The 22,296-nt window shown below is 46.8% G+C and overlaps 1 protein-coding gene across 3 annotated transcripts in view; it reads right to left on the bottom strand.

Moving 5' to 3' along the window:
• The window catches only part of LOC119432357 (AP-3 complex subunit delta-1-like), a 213,500-nt gene that overhangs the window by 57,386 nt on the left and 133,818 nt on the right, over positions 1 to 22,296 (bottom strand). For all 3 annotated transcript variants that reach the window (XM_049659316.1, XM_037699524.2, XM_049659315.1), the window contains exon 26: positions 9,330 to 9,464. In XM_049659316.1, the coding sequence (XP_049515273.1) occupies positions 9,330 to 9,464 (135 nt within the window). The remainder of the gene's footprint in view (positions 1 to 9,329; positions 9,465 to 22,296) is intronic.

Below are 22,296 nucleotides of genomic sequence, written 5' to 3'. Positions count from 1 at the left end.
ATCAAGATCATCTAATCCGTATGTTGGAAGGTGTTCAAAATAGGGCAGCCAGATTCATATCTGGCAACTACGACTATCATTCAAGTGTTACCCGAATAAAGCAAGACCTTGCATTTCAGTCATTGGAAGATCGCCGTGTCATCGCTCTTTTATGTCTTTTTGACAGGTACATTTATAGTAATAAATTTCACTGTTTGCCGCTTCATGCACCTATGCGCACATCTCGACGCATTCACAATGCACTTAGTTTTGCACGCATTCATGGTCTAACGAAGGCATTTAACTCATCACCATTACCTCAAGCTATTGCACATTGGAATAGTCTTCCGGATCACATTACATCCATCTCTAATCGCGAAACATTCCGTGATAACTTGAATTCGTTGCGTATTAATATTGTATAAAGATGTTGTACTTTGCTGTTTGTAATATTTGTATTGTTGCCTTTTTTTTTTTTCGTCTGTATCTTTGTTTTTTATTTTTTGACTTGTAATTACTGTTGCCCCCTTACTCAATGCCCTTCAATGGGCCTGTAAGGTATTTTGAATAAATGAATAAATAAGTGAATTCGGCCCTTTTCAACCTTATCCCAATTGATCCCATAGCTGCCAACCTAGCAACACGAAAATTCAGGAGACCGTCGCGCGAGGGAGGGGGTAGGGGCAAAAAAAATGTTTGACCCCCCCCCCCTCCCAAAAAAAAAAGTTTGCCGCCATGCGAAACGCTCACATCAAAGGTGCACATGGCACAGAATCCAGACTGTGACAAAGCAGGGAAACTCAGTCGTGTATGATCTATGAAATACTTGCAAGTACTTCTTCTTGGCTTTCGAAAGCGCCATTGATCGTTCCACCTAAACTCGGGGAAACACAAAGTGTAGTTCGGCATTCCATACTTCACTCGACGACCTGAACAAGCCAACTGAAGCCTAGGCACCCACGATCATTTAACGATTGGATTGCTAAAAACGTGCGAACCAACCCGAGACAAGCTGATCCGGAAAATCCAATACGGCAGTGCTCGTCGGTTGCTCGCATTCGTGGTGGTGCCGGCGGCCGCTACTTCGATACAAGGTGCATGCTGGTGACTAACTGCTCTTGCGCTGCTTTCTCACATGGTTATATTATAGGGCGTAATAGGATTATAGCGATAGGGCGAAAAAAAAACCAAGTGCTGTGCTGTGGCTGCTACTTTCCGGGAGATTTGAGGTTGTGTCTACAATTAAGAGATGTGATTAAAATTCGGGAGTCTCCCGGACGATTAGGGCGGGTTGGCAGGTATACGATCCGATCCTTAGCCCTTATCTGTCCTTTTTAACCTTATCAGACTTGATCTAATCCTTATCAACCTATTAAAATTGCTCCAACCATTATGAGCCTTTATCGCTCTTTGGCCCTTTATCCATCCACGTCAAACCATTATCGACCGTGATGAGGCCCATATAACCCCTATCACCCTTATCAACTCATTGACTGCATATCTGCCTCAGAGATCAGTGGCATTTCGGGTGGTGAAGGAATGCCTAATGGAAGGTGCATCCCCGCGACCAGTGAAATGCATCGAGGATGTGGCGTGTTGGGCATTAAATTTTCGCAAAATCACAATTTTCCTAATGTCTACAATGCTTCAAGTTGGCTCTACATGTGGTCCTAGAGATGGCTTTTATTCCACCATCACCAAATTTTCAAGAAAGCTTTCATATAGACTGTTCTCCTTTGACATTTACTTCACGTATAGTGACATATGGTTCCACATATATTCACCTTCTGCAAGCATAGGTGTATAGCCCAGTGGGTAAGACACTCTACTTCTGAGCTTGGGGTTGCACAGTCGAATCTCACTATTTCGAACACGATTAATTCGAACTTGCAGTTTATTCGAACTGACGCTGTGGTCCCGTCAAAGTTACGTGTATTCCAATGGGCGAAAACTACCAGTAATTCTAACGCGCAAGCATTTGCGACGGTTAATTTGAACGTACCGTGCTCCGGCAATGCTCTCAGCAGCGCGCCGAATCACGTGGCAGCATCTCCGACTACCATTGCTCAGACCCCGCCATGGAGCAAAAGCTTAGGAGGGACCCCTCAATGCCACGGGCGAAGAAAAAGAAAACCGCAGCGGAAATTTCACACATTATAAAATGGCAAAGTTGCCGTTTCTGTATCGTGCCGGAACACGCGTGTACCTGCCTACGTCTCCGCTACGCAGAGAAAATGGCAGTGAACCCTTCTCCTTTCTGCTTCCTCTATTTTCTCGTCACGCATTGACCTTGAACACTGCGGGCAGAGAGAAGCAGCGCCAGAGGCCCAGTCTGGCCAACGAAATTGCCCACGCTGGCCAACACTCACTTTCCAATAACAGTAGAAAACAAAACTTCAGGGAGCGGGCTAGGCTTGCGCCGGAACGTCCGGGCTGGCAGCGGGTGCACACGGAGACAGTCGAAGGTGAGGGAGTTACGAGAGAGTTGAGAAGGAAGGCGAGAGAAGTCACCGAATCAGCGGAGTTGCCGAGGCCAAATCCGCCTTCCTCCCTCACCTTCAACAGTCTCCGCGCACGCTGCCGTGCTTAGCCTGAAGTTTCGTTTTCTGCTGTTATCGGGAAGCGAGCATTGGCCAGCGTGGGCAGTTCCATGGTCCTAGCTAGCAGTATGCTTGCGCGCCACAATATTTCACGACTCGCACTGTTCGCTTATCGTGCTATGGTGCATGAAAACTTCTTTTAATTCTAATAAATTTTTGGGCCCCTTCGAGTTCGAATGATCGAGATTCGACTGTAGGTTCGAAACTCAACACCGCCAACGTTCTTCCATTCAAATTTATTCTGTTTTTTTTATATACATTAATATCTTTATAGCAATTGGTCTTACGTGACAGAGACCAACGGGTTTCCTTCTTGGGTTGGCATAGAAACGCTTATCCATTTAAAATTTCCAGATACAGGAACACATTTACAGAATGTAATAGCATAAAAAGAACGAGAAACCAACATGCATAAAATACAATAAAAACATACAATATAGTACTTTAGCAGTTCCTGGGAAAACTGATAGTGGATAGCTTTCGAATAGATCCATCAAGATTCTCCATACAAATTGTTGACCATGTGCAGTCAAACCTCGTTAATACGTAGTTGGCTGGGAATGACGTTTAGGTACGCACTAAATGATGTACGAATTAACCGCCAATACCAGTTAAGCGGCTACTTACCAGCCAGGAAAATAACTACATCACGATGCTCTCAAATACTGTCTCAGACAGGCTTGCCGCAACGGACGGCATATTCGAACTTGGTAAGGCCACGAGCCAGTTTGTCCATGAGGCCCCGCGTCTCTGCGAAAGCTCACATGATGCTCAAAGCATGCGCCGCGTCAGATAATGAAGGGCCGTCCTCCATGTCTACATTGTCGTTGTCGTCATCACTTTTGCTTGAAGCTGGGCAAGGTGCGATGGCAGCAACAATGTCCCTATTCGAGAACTCCGGGGATGCAACAACGTCGCCGTTGATGTCTCGGAAAGTGTCAAGATGCAATTGCTCTGCAGCATTGCCTTGCCGCTCTAGTACTTCCGCAAGGAGGCTCTCGCAGTGTTCGGTGTCCTCATTGACCTCGTCGTCGCCGCCTTCATGCACGACGAATTTCGCTCGCGCGAAACAGTTACCGTATATACTCGTGTAAGGGCCGCACTTTTTTTTTTCTCATAATTTTTGCTTGGTGCGGCCCTTACACGAATCAGGCCGACGACATCTCGCCAAAGGTCTATACTGTTTCTGCAGCAGTAGAAGCGTGGAAGAGAGTCACAAATGACATGCCACGAATGTTTTTATTACGATTCCATGTCGCTATCGCTGTCCTCACCCTCGGAAGAGCTTGCCTCGGCGTCTGCATCCCCCCAGAGACGATCATCCTCAGTACCGTCCATGCTGTTCGAAATTCCAGTCACCTTGAAGCTTTTCGCAACTGTTTCCAATGACACGGCACGCCACGCACTCAAAATCCACGCACACACTTGGTGGAGTGATGCCCGCTTCAGCCGTCCCGTAGGGGTCTTCTCATAATGGCCTCCAGCCATCCATTCCGAGTAGCATCGGCGAAATTCCGTTTTGAAAGGACGGTTAATGCAGACGTCAAGCAGCTGCAGCACACTCGTTAGCCCTCCAGGAATAACGGCCAAGTCCGTGCGAGTCGTGGCGAGTCGGTCCTTGACGCGGTCAGTCAAGTGGGCCAGTTAAGTTCTGCGGCGGATAGAGAGCTGGTTCCAGTTCATAAACCGCGTAGCCCACCCCCGACTTGCCTTGAATTGTGCCTTGGGTATTTCCATGTGGCGAGCGATGTTCAGGGCTTTCACGCGTACCATGTTAGTTGATACAGCGTAGCCGTCATTTCGAGTGTCGATGACATATTTGTCGAGTTCGCCTTCGAGTTCCGGGTATTTGCACTTGCCGCGAAACGCCTTTCGGCTCCTGTTGGTAGCGGCGAGGGCATCTTTCTGCTTTATCCAGTAACGCATGCGCTTCTCGTCTACGTCGTACTTGCGTCCAGCTTCTCGCTTGCTGTGCTCCTCGGCATATTCAGTCACTTGCAGTTTAAATGAAGCAGTGAACGATCTCAAATGGCGGCCCATCTTCCGTCACCTGCGCTGGCTCAAACAGGGCTCACTACTACTGACGGAGTGACAGCAGTTCGCCGGCGACGCGATGCAAATGATGCACCACACATAGCAATCATGGCGCCGTACGCCAACGCTCAACCAACGCCTCCTAGGAGGCATTGGCTCAACCAGCTCAACGGCTTGACCGGCGGAAGCGGAAAACTGGCAGCGCCATCTAGCTTCGATTGAACTAACTACACCGTTCTGGCGGGACTTTTCGAACTTTTTTTTTTTTTTTAATTTCTCCTTTCAAAGTAGGGGTGCGGCCCTTACACGAGGGTGGCCCTTACCCGAGTATATACGGTATGCACAGTCGCAGGCAGGACCTGCATCCAGGAGTGTGTAAGCAGTTGTATGCCACCCAGAAGGTCTGTTGAGTAAGTATTATCGCGATCCATGACGAGCAACATTCTACACAATAAACTCTTAGAGTATATCTGCTTCACAGAGTGGAGGATGCCCTGAACCCCAATCGAATATCGGTCGCCGAATATTCGATTTTTGGCATGTTTACCGCCGGTGCATTTTTCATTTTTAAATGCCAGTGTCCCGTTAAAAAGCAGGCAGTAGAAAAGTGTCGATTCATCAAAATTAATTCTGTCGGCGGCAGTGTAGGTTGCCTAGGCTTCCTGCAAATGGTCATTTTGCCACTCATCGGTGCCGTCTGTCTGCTGCAGCAGCCTTACCGCATACAGCTTTTCCAACTATGCCGTAGCGGGCTTTGAATCGTGACAGCCAGCAGTTGCTGCAGGCAAAACCACTGCAGTTAAGCTAGCCCACGAACGTTTCTCGGCCAGAAGGGGACACTAATTGGCAAGTTCCAGCTCCGTGCCTTCTTCAACCAAAACAGCAGTGCTTTTTCCACTTCATAAAAAGCGGAGTCCCTCATACGGCACTTCTTCAAGTTGTTAACTATGCCGCTCCTCAACTTTTCGTGAGCGTTCCACACACCACACACAATGATCAAGGGCAAATCCTTTTCGCGGCGACTGCAAATTTCTTTGTTCCGTTCTCAATGCTACGAATAAATTGAAGTTTTTCTTTCACACTCAGACCGTGATACTTCGGCATAATGCAGTCTTCATTTGCGAATTCAACGGCACCCCAGGCACACAAAACAAGGAAAAGAAACAATAAACACGACACGACGCAGCAAAGACCATTGAACACTAGGACAACACCACGACCACAAACACGCCGGCGGACTAAAGAAAAAAAATGTGCTTCTGCATGGTTACTACTTGAATTAGATTGGATTCGATTTGACAGCAACAGCGAATTCGCACTCCTACTGGCAGCTTCTTCGCGTTATCGGAAGCCAATCTCAAAGGCCATGCTTTTGTGCACTGCAATCCGCAACAGCTGTATGAGCAGGAAATACATCATGGTGGCAATGTTTTAATGTCACTATCACTGGCGGCTGTCGTCTGGGTCTCGTAACTCGAGAATATAACATCTGCGCCCATGAACTTTTGTCGATTTTGTGCCTGTGCGTTTAGAACAAGAAAGAAAATAGTAGTACGCACTAACCGTTTGGTAGGCAATGAGCGACTACGGCTTATCTGGTCAGTCAATACATGGGTTCAATGGGGGCTGGGTGGGGGAATCTTTGAGACCACGCTTAAACCGCAATTACCCATTAAGTGGGTACGTATAAACGAGGTTTGACTGTATTCTGAACGCTTCCTGTATTAATGGGGCTTGTTCCCAACGGACCATCATCCAGAGACATAGCGACATGGTCTTGGCCAACGTTTTTTACTGCTATCACAAATTTTCATCAGTCGCTTGGCCAACTTTTTTGACTGCTACCACAAATTTTTATCAGTCGCTATGATCAAGCAGCTTGCCAACTCCACATTCAATGTCTCTATTGAAGAGGGCGTGAGGGAATTGCCGAAACGTAATTGTCGAACCAACACTGTTACAATGAAACCCGCAATCATATGGCTATCGGAGCACGGTCAGCCTGCATTTAAAGTTGCAGGGGATGGAGATTTGCTGTATTTGGAGATCAAGCTTTCGTCTGCCAGTAGTGACAGCCATGACAATGGTTAAAATACAGACTGATCAGATCGCATACAAGTACATGTGCATGCACACACCAGTGCATTGACCAGGTATTCTGGCCGCTTGTGGAATACAATATACTTATTTTCTAGTGAATTTGATATTTAGAAATTCATTTATCCCGGCTTTCAGGCGGTGTCTGCCAATTCTGCATTATTGGTCACCAACTGTATTGCGCATTGTACCGCGCACATTATCGAGCGTTTATTCAAAGGGGCTTTCTTTTGTGCGAACTCCGTTTTATTCGACTAGTCTTCCAGTACCTTTTTGTACGAAGTTCCAAGTTGACATTTTCAGATTCCCTGAGTTTTCCAGGTTTTCCCTGAGTGAAACGGAACTTTCTTTTACATCAAGACGGGCTGACACCATGTTGCCTGATGCTGTCACTCTTTAGTAAGCATGTTAAAAAAAATGTGCAGTTTCACCCGAAAGGCGAAGCATCAATTGCGATAGCAAATTAGTAGAGAGCTATACGAAGTAAGGATAGTAGTTTTATCAGCTGTATGAGCTTGGACATGCAGCAGCAGCAGAACTGTTGTCGACGCCGTCGGCGTTATGCCCGCATTCGCTCTGAACGCGCGCGGGGTTGGTGACTGTTGCTGGTGCCTCTGGGGGCTGCTCGGGGGTTTTTGACGAGATCAGAACGAGACACTCGTCGAGCAGCGTCCGAAGTCTTTACCACCTTCTCGCCTCACAAATTTTTTATATAAATACGCATTTGGTGCCGCAGCTAAACATCGCCTCCCCTCCCTCCCTCCCTCCATTACCGCAACTTTCGTTCCCTTTCAATAAAATTACAGCTAATCTTTAGGGATGGGCGAATAGTGGATTTGAGGTTCAAAGCGAATTCGAAGCGAATAGTGATTTGGCTGAATAATTTCGAATCGAATAGTTTGAATAGTATATATCACATATTACAGTAAAACCTAGTTCATTCAAATTTCACGGGATTGAAAAAAAAAATGTCCGAATTATCAGGGTATCCAGAAAACAATAAGCAAATGCTTACTACGTCAGCACGATTTTATTAGTGTAATGGATGAGCAAATCCTTTCGCTATTTTGCACAAAAGCAGTGCGAAAGCTGCAATTCTCTTCGTCTCATGACTGATTGGCTCTCGCAGCGGTGATCGAAGCCTCGCAACTTCCTTTGCAGTACAGGCTCGCGCTATCATTTGCGACACGCTTTGCACTACTGCGCGCACATCCCGATTATTTTTTTGCCAGTAAGCTGACAGCCAACAGATCGCACATCCATCGCGATGTAGCCGGTGCTCTTCATGCTCGACAGCTTTGCACTGAGTCAAACCGAAACAACTGTTTGTCGCAACCGCGGCCCGCTGTCGACTCGATTATGAACGGAGACTTTGCGGTGCTTAAGGGTAAGGCCATGCTAGCAGCAAAAACGTGGGCGTCATGGCATGAGCGGCAGCGCGTCATACCGCGCGTGGCAACAGCGGCAAGAATCGAGGGTTTTACGGCTTGCCGAGGGTGCCGAGAGCGACGAGGGTGACGTCACGGAGCCAATGGTAACCGGACCTCCGCCACTCTGCGCCGCGTTATCAATCGACGATCGTCGTCTCTCGCGATTCTATGAAGGGATTTCTGGACGCTGTCCGATCGCACCCTTTTCGCTCACGGTGATTCCGCGTTCCGAGAGCGTGCGAGATCATATCGCACAGCCGCGCAGCGAGACGTGATTGCAACGGTGGACTTTGCAGGCAAGGCGCTGACGCGCGGCAACTTGCCACTTGCGGCATGACGCGCACGATTTTGCTGCTAGCGTGGCCGTACCCGGCCGACGCACGCATCGAGTCAGAACGAAACTGCAGACGAAATCGCGGTCGCTATCTATGTGATCATGGATGGCCACTACACAGCTTTTTAGGCACGCGGCCGACGTGCGTATTGAGTCAAAACGAAACTACTTTTTGCCGCAACCGCTGCGAAAGAAACCGCGGCATCTATCGACGCGATGATGGATGGTGACTATGAAATCCCGCGGCCAACGCGTTATGCTTGGCAGTAAACGCAATAAAGGCACAAATAGGCACGAAGCGTTCCTATCGTTGCTGTCATTCATGTACGATTTCCCCTGCTGACTATGGCGATGCGGAATTCGCCGCTTCATTTCGGTTGTGCACTGGCGCCGTTTCTGCTCTTCTGCATCGCACATTTCAGGCTCTGATGCAAAAACGTATAGCCTTCGAGATTTACAGTTGATGTATGGCAGCCATGACGTGAAGGATAGCCTCCGAGATGTGACCGGCCGTCCGTGGCTTTTGGCTGCCTATTCGGGAGCGCTGAATAATTAGAAAATATCGAATACCTGAATTCGAATAGAAGCGAATAACGAATATAGAATTATTTGATCGAATATTCGACAATACCGTATATTCGCCCATCCCTACTAATTTTCCCTGATAGAGGCACTAATTCCCTGAGTTTTCCCTGAGTATTTCCCGAATATTCAAAATGCCTGAGAATTCCCTGTTTTCCCGGTTGGTACACACCCTGCAGCAATATTCCATTGTAATTACTTTGCCTTTTGAATGAACATATGGTTGCGGCCACAGTCAAAGTTCCTGCAGAGACCCTATGCCCAAATGCCCACCTCACTCTTTGACACAGGGGCTGCCCCATTCACTTCGGCCACACTAGTGGACGGTAGCATCGAATCCCTTGAAGCGTCACCACCTGCCGGCCTATCTTGACTCTCTGCAGGTGACAGCCAGAAGTCCAGCTCATCCTGCAGCAACAAATGTAAACACAGTTGCTAAGAGATCATTAGGTATGCAAAAAAAAAAGAATAAACAGAAGACATAGCACTGCAGACTTGCAATATATTATTACGTAGAAAGAGGCCCAAGAACGACTGTACACAGGCAGGGCGTCGGAACGAAATCGTTTTCGTTCTGGTTTTAGTTTCGTTCCACTGAAAATAGTTCTGTTCCGGAACTGCTCCAGAATGGAAAAAAAAAAAAAACAAAAAAACTCAACAGTTCATAAGCTTTGTGTTCGCATGAAAAAATTTGCCAAGCTAAGTAACAATAAAAGCATAGTATTTATTTTTCTCAATAATTTCATAATAGATTTCTCAATATGTTTCTCAAATATTTTTCTGTAAATTTATTTGTCTATGTGCACGGTAACCGTTTTGCGCGTCATTTGATACAGTAGCATGAAGAATGTGATGCGGCTGACGACGAGGGAAAAGACGACGAGCGTTGCAGGAAAAATAAGCGACATTTCTTTCGAGGTATCTAGGCACGTGAAATGATCGACCATACAATCTTATGTATGAATTGATTGACTTATACAGAAATAGGGTTTGGGTACGGGCTAGTTGGTATGCATGCGCTTATGCATTTACAAACTTGACTTTACAGCGCATACATAGACAAAGGTGTTTTGTCATTCTTGCTGGCCCTTTGTCTATGTATGCGCTGTAAAGTCAAGTTTGCAAATGACTTATACAACCTTTTGTATGATGATGTGTGCATGATGTAACTGAAGCGCAGTGCATATACATGACCGTTTGAAATAAACATCAGTTGGAAGTTCAGCGCCTGCCCTGTCGTATGTGTTCCTTTCGTCTTCGTCTTTAGCGTGTTATAATGAAAACTGTCACGATGAGGGCTTGCAATAGTCGTTGCATCCTCGGCGAGGCCGTCCTTGCTTACGTCATCGAGTGTACTCGCCGAAATGCGAGACCACTGTTTCGATAAAACGAACTTAAACGAACATGAACGATAAAGCTTCGGCAACACGGTGTTGTACCCGTAAAAAACGAAACCACGAGATCTTTAGCATGCAAGCCCTAGGTTTTGCTACGATGGCGATCGGCTAGTGCACCGAGCGGCAGGCTTATTTTAGTGCAGCCCTCGCACTATCGCTGCCCGAGATATGCGCTTATGGAGACCCCTGAGATACGCGCTTATACTGATATTGCCTGACGTCGGTTGTTGCGGATTGCTGGCTTTCCTCTTGAAACGTCAAGTTTTATTTTATTTTTAATTACATGTATTTCCATTGGCGAGTGTTCGCTTTATTTCACTATGCTCATTCCTCGCCAGATGGGTTTCCGTCGAACTCTGGATTATGTGAACCTTTCCCCTTGAATCGAAAACCGGTCAAAAATATTTCGGTTTCACTCTGAAACACAATAATAAATAATGTTTCGGTTACGTTTTTGTTCGAGTCAAAAATATCATTTTGTTCTGTTTTGACACATTGTACACAGTTACAAGTGCATATCTAGTACTGCCTAGAACTAACAGCCTGCGCACTGTTACGCAGCAAAATTTTGACTCACTATAAATGAATTCTTTCTTCACATGTTTAGCTGGGAGCCAACTCTCATTTGCTTCTTCTAATGCATGTGAATTCCATAAATGCTGTAATTAGGCAACTAGCAAAGTGATTACAATGACATGAATTTATTTAAGCAAACAAGTTAGAGCCTAGTGGTTAGTGGGAATATGTCTTATCTAGGCTTTCAACATTTTTTTAAATGTTGACAGAAATCTGACAACTTCAGAAGGCCTCATCATGTCAACAAGTCTACGTGGAAACAAAAAAAGATATAGTACTAATTCCATAAACAGCACCTGCTGGGGCATGTTTGATACATTCGACATGTTACACACGACACTAAAGAACACAATTTTTTTGTGAACAGGACCTTTGTGAAACTTAAACAATCAAGACAAAACGTTCGTGTAAACTGCAAATGTTAACACTGTCTATTTGTTGCTGAGCAATAGTTGCTTTTGTATCCTCCACCTGAACCCACTGTTTCTCCAATTCAGTTCAAGTATTACGGAGTGAGTGAGTCAACTTAAAAATGAAGCTTGCCTTCCATGTTGGCTGCCACACACAGCATACTTCGTACGTTGCAGAATTACGATATTATACTACAGAGATACGACGTGTAAACTTGTTCCAATTGATAAAAATCTGAACATGTTCAATTTCCAATATATTCTGTCAAAAAATTTAGGGCATAAATACAATGTCTACCTTCCACAGCCACTAGAGTTCGACATATTCTTTCAAGCAGAAAAATTTCATTTAAAGTAGTTCAGCAGTTGCTGGGTGCGAGTATTTGTGTGCCTAACCTGTACCTAAAGACGGAGGCACATGGCTGGAAAGTGGCCACAACACAGTTCTCTTAGGAATACCTGAATATAGCGAAATTCGAGCTAAAATAGAAGGTGAATATTAATTTTTTCCAGAAAATAAGTATTTATTATTCAGTAATGGCGTGACAGAGGAGTAAAGAGTGGCTGAACCTAGTCTGCTAAGGACAAAAAAGTAGGGGTGTGCGAATACCAAATATAGTGCATGTTGAATCGAATCAAGAAAAAAAAAGGCAAATATTGAATCGAGTATAGAATACTATCAGAAAATTTCTCGCAAAATTTAATGCTTACATTTTTCGAGCAACCAAAGACTGTACTGCACATGCTCAGGAGTCTCCTAACACTGCATAAAAAGAATGTATGTTACAAGCTACAGTGCAGTCCACTTATATCGATATCGAGAAAAACGAGAAATCCGATCGTTATAACTGAGCATCGCTATATCTGGACTGCCGAAAAAAAAAAAAAAATGGCGAATATACCTTTGCAGTCCCGAAACCGAAACTGCCACTTGCGATAAAAAATTGACGTTGTAGAAAGTAGGCCGTGAAAAATAAAACTTATATTTATACCTCTAAATACCGTCTCAATTGTTAGGCACGCTGAAATAGCAATCTGCACTTGCTTTCGTGGAAGTTTCGGATTCACAACTGCCGTGTGCATCGCGTCCATCTGCTGCATTTATCTACTAAGTGAACACTGGCGGCTATAATTTAGCATGCAAGAATTCAATGAGCAACTCGATCGACGACGTTGCACTTTGGTTGAACCTCGGGGTCGGTGTCAAAGACGGGCCACTGCCAATCTCGTCATCACTGCTGCTGCTGTCATCGCCTCCATCGCACAACGCCGCCGTCTGTCGCGACAACGATCGCCCCGTCGGAGTTCTCTTCGCAGAACGAGGCAGCACTATTTGAACTCGGAAGATCCTTTATTGAAGCACCACCTATTTCATCGTCAGTAGCGACGTGCTCCCAGAGTTCGGACACCACCGTGTTGGTTTCGCCCATGGGGGTTTCGTCATGGCGCACAAAGCCCGCCTTTTCCGTTGATCAGCATGGACACTGCTTCTAGCCTTCATGATCGTGGCGCTCCCGGTTTTCATAATCGTCGATATCATCCACTGCGCGAGCTCGAACTTCGAGTCTTGCGAAATTTGCAGCTTCGTCTCGAGAGCTTTGCGCTTTGTCGGCGCACCTCCCGCTGCTTCCACGGTGCATTTCCACGCTCGCTGAGAGAGGGAGATTGTGAAGGGAGCGTAGGCCACGCAGGTGCCGCTTGCTTATCGCTTTCTCCCCCCTCTTGCAAAATCAGTTTCGTCTCAAGGGGCGCACCTCCTGCTAGAGCGTGGCAGGGAGCGCAGGCGCCCCTTGCAAGAGGAGGCGTTGCCTTCGCTTATCGCCTTTCTTCCGCCCTCTCCTCGTGCGACCGCCAGTGATGCGGCGGCGAAGCAGCTGGCGCCATCTTGTGCATGCTGCACCAACTTGCGATGCCCTCCGTGGCTTTCGTAATCGGCGCGCGGCCGGGATGCACTGCGCGGTGATGGCGGCAGATACGCACTCATGCAGGCAAACTTTTCACCCCGTCTCAGTTAAGGGCAACGTAGGAAAGCAATTTTCACAATTATTCTGCATGAAAAACACCGCCCAGAAGCAAAATTTCAATCGTTATATCCGATTTGCGGTGAATAACATATCGTTATATATGTTTTTTTTTCTCATAGCCCTAATGCACAAGTTGATACTCTTAGCTCGACTCATCGTTATAACCGATATATTGTTATATGTGGACTGCACTGTATCAGTAACTTACATAGAAATTAAGATATACAGTACGGTCTACTCTTATTAAAGGGAACTCCAAATTAGTTTGCCAGCCCTAATTAGAGCTCAGTTCTAGTACAGTCTAATTTCCCAATAACAAATACCGCTACAACTGCAATTTTCGCCACAACGACAATTTTCTGATTCCCGGTCAGCTGCCCATAAAAAGTAATACAAAAGAAGTCTCCGCATAACGAAGGCATTTTATTTGGCATTTCCGCTTCAACAAACTTTCCGAGAAGGAAACTGGGACTGAACTGAAATTGAAACTGCCGAATAGTCAAATTAGAAGGCCCTTCCAAAGCTGTGACGATCCTATGTCAGCTTGAACGAGGTTTTTGCGAACGAAATCAAATTCAAAGTACCGATTTGAGCCACTGGCAACACATTGCCACGCGTGGTAATCACGTGCCTGCACGAGACTGCACGAGATCACCACAATCGCTGCCGTTTTCTCTATGGTGTGTGTCCGGTCGAAATGGCTACGCCAACGAAGAAGCGTAAATTTCTCTCTCGAGGAGGAGAAGGAGGCACATACGATCGCCGAGGCAGAAAGCATTAGGAAAAAAATTTAGCAGTTTCACCCGAAAGGCGAAGCATCAATTGCGATAGAAGATTAGTAGACAGCTATAAGAACTAAGGTTATCAGTTTTATTGGTCATATAAAATTGTAAACATTAGCTTACTACAGTGTAGACCGCTTATAACGTAAGTCGCCGGAGTCGCGAATATCCGCACTATAAGCTGGTACCGCACTATAACCAAAGCAACAATTTTCAAGGGCCGCACATATGCAGAACATGTGCAACGAGCCGCCACGCGTATGCGAGAGTCGAGGAATGCGGCTAGTACGTTTGCATTCAATTGACAGTCGAATCTCGTCAATTCGAAATAATTCACGCGGTGGCGCCTCCGACCGGCATTGCTCCGGCACCGCCATAGAGTAAAAGCTTAGGAGAGACCCCTCAATGTCGCGCTGCGAACTAAACAAAAAAAAAAAAAAAAAAGGAAGAAAGAAAGAAAAATACGGCGGAAATTTCACCCTCGTTCAAATGGCAAGGTCGCCGATTCTGCGTTGCGCCGGAAGATGCGTGTACATGCCGACGTCTCAGCCACGCTACCGTAGCCACGCGTAGAAAACGGCAGTGAACCCTTCTTTCTCCTTTAAGCTTCCTCTGCTTTCTAGTCACATGTTGACCTTGCACGCTGCGGCTACGGCGCAGAGCGAAGCAGCGGCGCTGCCCCAGGCCGACCAACGAAACTGCCCCACGCCGGCAAACACCCACTTCCCGATAACGGCAGAAAACGAAACTTCAGGGAGCTGGCGCCGGACCGGCTGGGCGGCGCCTGCACGGTGACAGTCGAAAGTGAGCTACGTGGGAGGGCGAGGGCAGCCACTGAAGTGGCGGAGTTGCAGAGGCGAAATCCGCTTCCCTGCCACCCTCCTCCCTCACATTCCACGGTCTCCGCGTGCCCCCTTCGCCGTGATGTGCTGGCGCCGCCCGCTCCCTGAAGTTTCGTTTACTGCCGTTATCGTGAAGCGAGCGTTAGCCGGCATTGGCAGTTTCGTGGCCCTCGCTCGCTATGCGCGCCGTGATATTTCACGGCTCGCACTCAAGATTCTGGTTACAGCCTCACTGGCTGTTCGTTCGCACCATGTGCCCTTCTCCTCCACTTTCTCTCTTTCTTCCTCGAGCACTCCTTGGGGCGCCTGTTTGAGGGGAGTGTTCGCCGTCTCCGCTGACTTCCGTACTCCCAGGCAGCCGCACTGTAACCGGTATTTCGTTTCCCGCAACTGCACTATAAGTGATATGTGTATACATGGAGTGCTATGGGAAAATTAACGGGAGTCTGAAAAGACCGCACTATATCCGGTCCTGCACTATAAGCGGTTACGTCATAAGTGGTCTATAATGTAGCTAAATTACCTAGCATGGTGTTAGGCACGCACGGGTAAACATGAACACATCTCGCTCGATGACAGCGGAAACTCGGTGTCGACACGCTGAGAGTGAGAAGGCGTGGCAATAGCAGCAACCAAATTGACCTCCGTGCCGTGCTTGACCTCCGTGAATTCACCTCCGTGCTTCAACGCAAACTAAACATCGAAAGCACAGCACACATAACTACCGGCACTAGTTGCACTCTGCCCATATCGCAGATCGCTTTGAAGATGAGGCCCGTGCTGGTGCTCACTTTGTGCATGCCGTAGATTGCTTTCAAGATACGGCGGCCGTGCCACAACCGCTGTTGTCATCATGATGCCAACGTCTCGTCATGTGGGGAAAATGACAACCCACTAGACACACTGACTCCAGCGACTGCTTTGAAAGTAATGGGATGCGTGTGCCACGTGTGTGGCTTCAAAATTAATGGAGCACGTCATTTATTCGCATGTAACCAAGTTTCTAATCTCTGTTGACTTCTTTCACCCACAGCAACATGGTTTTCAAAAAGGTTTATCTTGTGAGACCCAGCTTGCATTATTTACTCATGACATCAGCTCAAGCATTGATCGCAATATTCCCATAGATGCCCTGTCCCTCGACTTCGAGAAAGCCTTTGACAAGGTACCACACAAACGACTATTCCTTAAGCTCTCACACCTAAATCTTAACCCTTTTGTCTTCGACTGGCTGTGTGACTTCCTACAAAACAGGCAACAGTTTGTCTGTATTAATGGGCATACTTCCTCATTAGCGCCTGTTATATCCGGAGTTCCTCAAGGCACCGTCCTCGGACCATTACTTTTTTTAATCTTCATCAATGACCTACCGACAAACATCTCCTCCTGTATTCGACTTTTCGCAGACGATTGTGTCCTTTACCGTCCTATCCATAGCTTCCATGATAACATTTCCCTTCAAAACGATTTACTAACTGTTGAAAACTGGTGTCGAACTTGGCTAATGTGTTTAAATATCAAGAAGACTTCGCAGATCTCATTCCACCGCAGAGCTTCCTACCAAGCACATAGGTACGTCATTTTTGGGTCCGAATTATCTTTAGCTTCATCGTATAAGTACCTTGGTATCACAGTGACTAATGACCTCAGCTGGTCACATCATATAGAAAGCATAACAAATGAAGCTAACCGTGTCCTTGGCTATGTCCGGCGTAACCTTAAGTTCACCCCTCCTCACGTAAAATTGGTAACGTACCAAACGTTCATTCGTCCCAAGCTGGAATACGCATGCGCAGTTTGGGACCCGTACCAGATTAACCTACAGAAGTCTCTTGAGTCTATTCAAAACCGTGCTATTAGATTTGTCGTCTCAGATTATTCATACTATTCTAGCGTCACTCATCTAAAACATACGGCTAATCTTCCCAGTCTTGTGTCACGCAGAAAAATAGCGCGCCTGTCCCTCTACCACAAGTTTTATCACTCGTCTCTTGCTCACTCGATTATCGTACCTGCTCATCGCCTTTCGCTCCGCAACAGTCACTCTAAAGCTGTATACCCACCACCTGCGCGCACTACTGCGCACCTCAACTCATTTTTCATTCAACTAGCGAATGACTGGAATCATCTGCCCACCGACGCTGCGCACCACTCCGACCCGTGCCACTTCAAGTCAATCATCGAAGAACTCGTACAATTGTAACCCACCCCTCATGTAATACCCCATACCAGGGGCATTTGAGGTATCAATAAATAAATAAATAAATAAATAAATAAATAAATAAATAAATAAATACTTTTGACCTCATCAAAAAAATTATCAGAGCCCACGACAATGACATTGCGATGGCTCTTTTAACAGACTGTGAGACTATCGTAACGCCTTTGCTTGCCGTGAAGCCTAAGGAATCCAGGCTGACCGACTTCTGCAAATAAAATTTCCGGTAAGCGCAAAATTGCCAAGCTTGTTGACTTCCGCTTGATTGCGGTGGTGCATGTACCGCAAAATGAGTTTCGCAATTGATGCGCGTTAAGTTAGGAGTCGGCCGCAATGTACAAAAAATGCTGTAACAGCAGTGCGAAATGCATTCTTTTGTGAAGTTGACACTTTATTGACCGCTGTTGTATAGGAAAGAAGATGAGGATGGTGGCGCGGGGACACAAAATAAAGAAGATGATGTTCAGGCATCGGATGCATCGTTCCTCTGTGTTCTAAATACAACATATTGGCGACGAGATTTTAACCCATGCAAGTGCATCAGTCCTGGTAATTTCTGCTGCATCACCACAATGAGCATTCCAGGATTGCAACCGCCACCGCCTTTCCTGCCTTCGCCTGGTCATCCGGCTGTCCCATGGGACCAGTGGAAGCAGGCCTTTCAGACGTACATGGTGGCTTCTGGAGCTTCCAGCCAAACGCCGAAAAGCTATCCTGCTCACACGCCTTGGTATGGAGGGGCAGCGGATCTTCTCTACACTGAAGCCAGTGGACTTGCAGTCTGGCTCTGCTCCCGCTACTAGTCCTTCGAGCACAGGTGACACCGGGTCAACGAATGACGCGTATGACTCTGCAATCGCCCTGCTTTCGGATCATTTCAAGCGTTCAGTCAACGTCATCGTGGCTCGACAACGGTTCAGTCGCCGTGCTCAGCATGCAGGTGAGACAGCGGAAGAATACGTCTCTGCTTTACAAATCCTCATTGCAGACTGTAATTTTGGAAGCCTCGCTGATGAGATGCTATGTGATCAGTTTGTCTCGAAAACGACGAATCATCATTTACGTGTGCGGTTACTTTTTGAGGGCTCATCACTGACGCTCTCACGAGCTATAACAATTGCTAATCAGTACGAAGAAGCCGTGAGTCATGCTAAAGAATTTTGCGACGATGCTTCAGTTCATCACGATAATCAGTACGAAGAAGCCGTGAGTCATGCTAAAGAATTTTGCGACGATGCTTCAGTTCATCACGTTAAAACCGCGCAAAGCTCTTCTCGGTCTTCTGAACAACCAAATGAACGCACAACTTGTAATAAGTGCAAAGCCAAAGCATCTGAGCATCCCGTACAAGGTGCCACGAACCTTCGAGCTTGCTATCGTTGTGGAGCGACTGATCATCTTGCAAACAGTCCTGCATGTAAGGCCCGCACGCGCAGATGTCGTCGCTGCGAGAAGATTGGCCACTTAGATTTTATGTGTAGGTCGTCTGGATATTCAGCTAGAGTTCGACAAGTTGATGACGACGACGACGCTAGCTCCCAGAGTAGCGGAAAAACAGTTTGTGTTGTCAATGGAAACAAGCATGGCATTTACGCATCTGTCGCTGTGGAAGGTCACCCTATCTCGTTTTTAGTTGATACAGGATCTTCTGTGACTATCCTGACTGAAGAACTCCATCACCAGTTTTTTTCAAGCACTTACCCTTTGAAACCTACCTCAGTGCAGCTTTTCGACTACTCCAAGTCAAAGATAAGAGTTCGAGGATGTTTTGTCGCTTCAGCTGCGTTCCAAGACAGAACTGCTTGTATTCTTCTGTATGTTGTATCTGAAGGCACCACTGTACTGGGCTTAGACGCCATTGCGGCACTACAGATGAATATTGAAGGTAAATCGCTTCAGTGTCTTACATTGGCCTCTGCTACGTTCAGAGTATGAACACCTCTTTGACAAACAGCTCGGACTTGCCAAAGGATTCAAACACAAAGTTAAGGTTCGTGATTCCGTGCCACCCGTTGTCAGCAAGCTACGACGACTGCCGTTTACCCTTCGTGAACAAGTGTCGGCTGAATTGCAGAAACTTGAAGCCCAAGACATATTCGAGTGCATTGACGCCTCTCAGTGGGTTTCTCCTATAGTGGTTGTTCGCAAGAAGGATGGTTCAATACGAATGTGTGTTGATCTGCGAGAGCCAAATAAAGCTATAACTGTTGACAGCTTTCCACTACCACAGACAGACGAGTTGCTGCACAGCTTAGCTGGTGCCAAGCGATTCTTGAAACTGGATTTGGCGTCTGCCTACCATCAACTAGAGCTCGATCCTGAGAGTCCTGATCTGACTACCTTCATCACGCACGACGGGCTTTTTCGTTTTAAGAGAGTATGTTTCGGCTTGGCTTCAGCCCCGTCAGCATTTCAAAAGATGATGCATCTCATACTGAAAGGGTGCAAAGGTGTACTTTTCTACATCGACGACATTATCGTATATGGTTTTCTCGAGAAGACCATCTTTCACATCTTCGCATTGTTTTGCAACGACTTTCTAAAGCGGGCCTTGAAACTCAACCAGAAGTGCGTTTTCGACGTCACGGAACTAACGTTTCTGGGACATGTTGTGAACGGCAAAGGACTCTTTCCACTAGCATCATCTATCCAAGCGATGAAAGAAGCTCCGGCGCCTTCAAACATCAATGAACTTCGTTCCCTGCTTGGTCTGGCGGGATTTTATTCCAAGTTCGTTCCCCATTTTTCGGATGTTGTGGAACCTTTACGGGCATTGCTTCGAGGCAACGAGCCATTTGCTTGGACGCCAGCTGCCGAAGAGAGTTTCGTCCATTTGAAATCACTGCTGACAACTTGCAAGGTTCTACATTTCTTTGACCCGAATCTACCCGCCATCGTCACGACCGATGCCTCCGGGTATGGACTGGGCGCTGTGCTGCAACAAGATAACAAGGGAATTCTACAGACGGTTGCCTTTGCCTCCCGTACCTTGAACCCACAAGAGAGGAAGTACTCTGCAGGCAAACGTGAAGCCTTAGCATGTGTTTGGGCCTGTGAACATTGGCACGTGTACCTTTGGGGTTGCCCCTTTGTCTTGCAAACCGACCACAGTGCTTTTGTCACCTTGCTGTCAACCAAAGGTGTTGGACATCGGCCATTGCGAATTTCACGTTGGTCAGCGCGACTTCTTTGTTACAACTACACCGTAGAGTACCGTAAGGGAAGCGATAATGTGGTGGCTGATGCGCTCTCTCGACTGCCTTTGCAAGGAGAAACCAATGAGGTTGCCGAAGATGAGTTTGTTTGCCTTCTTTCTCCGATGTTAACCATTGCAGAATTACAAGCAGAGAGTGCATCTGACAGTACAATCGCAAAAGTCATGGACTTTGTTTTGTCCTCTTGGCCCGATAAAAAATCTCTGGAAGTGGAGCTAATGCTATATTTTCATGTACGTGCAGAACTATCCATTGTACACTTACTTGCTTTACCGTGGTGACAGGATCGTAGTTCCAGGTATCCTTACTCGTTGTTTGATGGAAGTCGCACACGAATCACATCCGGGGATCAGTCGTACGAAAAGCCGTTTGCGAGAGTTGTACTGGTGGCCTCGAATGGATAACCACGTAGAACAACTGGTTAAAACATGTGTTGTTTGCCAGTCATGTGACAAATCAGCACAGCCAACCGTAGCACCTATGCAACCAGTAGCTTTCCCTGACAACCCTTGGGAGAAGATTGCCATTGATATTATTGGCCCATTTGAGCAAGCTCCCATCAAATGCCGCTATGCAGTGACGCTTATTGATTATCACAGCAAATGGCCAGTTTTTTTTTTTTCAAGACAAGTTTCTACGGCGACGGTCAAGAACTTTCTGCTACAAGTGTTTTCTCGTCAAGGCTACCCGAGTGAAACTAGTTTCCGACCACGGACCGCAGTTCAGCTCGGTTGAATTTGAAGAATTCCTTCAGGAACGTGGCATACGCCATTGCTTTTCTTCTGTTTACCACCCGCAAGCAAACGGGCTTGTAGAAAGGTTCAACAGAGTCCTCAAATCTGTTGTCCAGATGGCAGTATACGAGCGGCGTGATATCCGTGTCACCGTGACAGACTATTTGGGGGTCTACCGCTGCACACCTCACGCCACAACGGGAGTTGCACCCGCCGTTTTGCTGCACGGACGACTGCCACGAACACGCTTAAGCATTGTTGGATTACCGGATTCTTCATTTCACGAAAATCCAGCACAAGCGATGAAATGGCTGCGCCAACGTGTCAGACAAAACGAAGCATCTTCCAAACTTTACACAGACTGCCGTCGCGGAGCCCAGACAAGACACTTTGCCGTCGGCGACTACGTCCGCGTGAGAAAGTCGTCAGTTCACGGGAAAATATCTTCGCGCTTTTCGAAACCGAAGCAGATTATTGAGCAACGAGGGCCAGCTTCATTTCTTTTGGATGACGGTCGAGTCTGGAACGCCTCCAAATTTCAAGCGATGCACCCAGAAGCTGCGGAGAAGTTCACAGGCAATTGACCTGGTATTCTAGAATGGACTCTACTACTACCTGACAAGTCTCTTCAAGGTAGTGCATTTCCTGCGAGTGAACAACATGCTGACTGTCCATCTACGTCACGGCAAGAAATAGCAGCACAAGCCAGCAGTGAGTCAAGTACTCAGCCGTCTTCACTGCAGGACAAAATGACCGGCCAACCCCCACGGAAGAGCGCACGAGTTAAAAGAACTCCGTTGAAGCTCAGGGACTATGCGTTACGCAAGCGATAGTTTTTTTTTTTTTTTTTAGTCAACCGGGAAAATGTTGTCTAGGAAAGAAGATGAGGATGGTGGTGCGGGGACACAAAATAAAGAAGATGATGTTCAGGCATCGGATGCATCGTACCTCTGTGTTCTAAATACAACAACCGCCTTCGGTACGTGTCAACCTTTGCCCCCACGCCATCGCCTAGATTTTCTGGACGATGGTTTCGATTTCG

This window comes from Dermacentor silvarum, chromosome 11, assembly GCF_013339745.2.
Source record: "Dermacentor silvarum isolate Dsil-2018 chromosome 11, BIME_Dsil_1.4, whole genome shotgun sequence".
NCBI lineage: Eukaryota > Metazoa > Arthropoda > Arachnida > Ixodida > Ixodidae > Dermacentor > Dermacentor silvarum.
The sequence above is the reverse complement of the archived record's forward strand: the minus strand, read 5'-3'. Positions and strand labels throughout refer to the sequence as shown.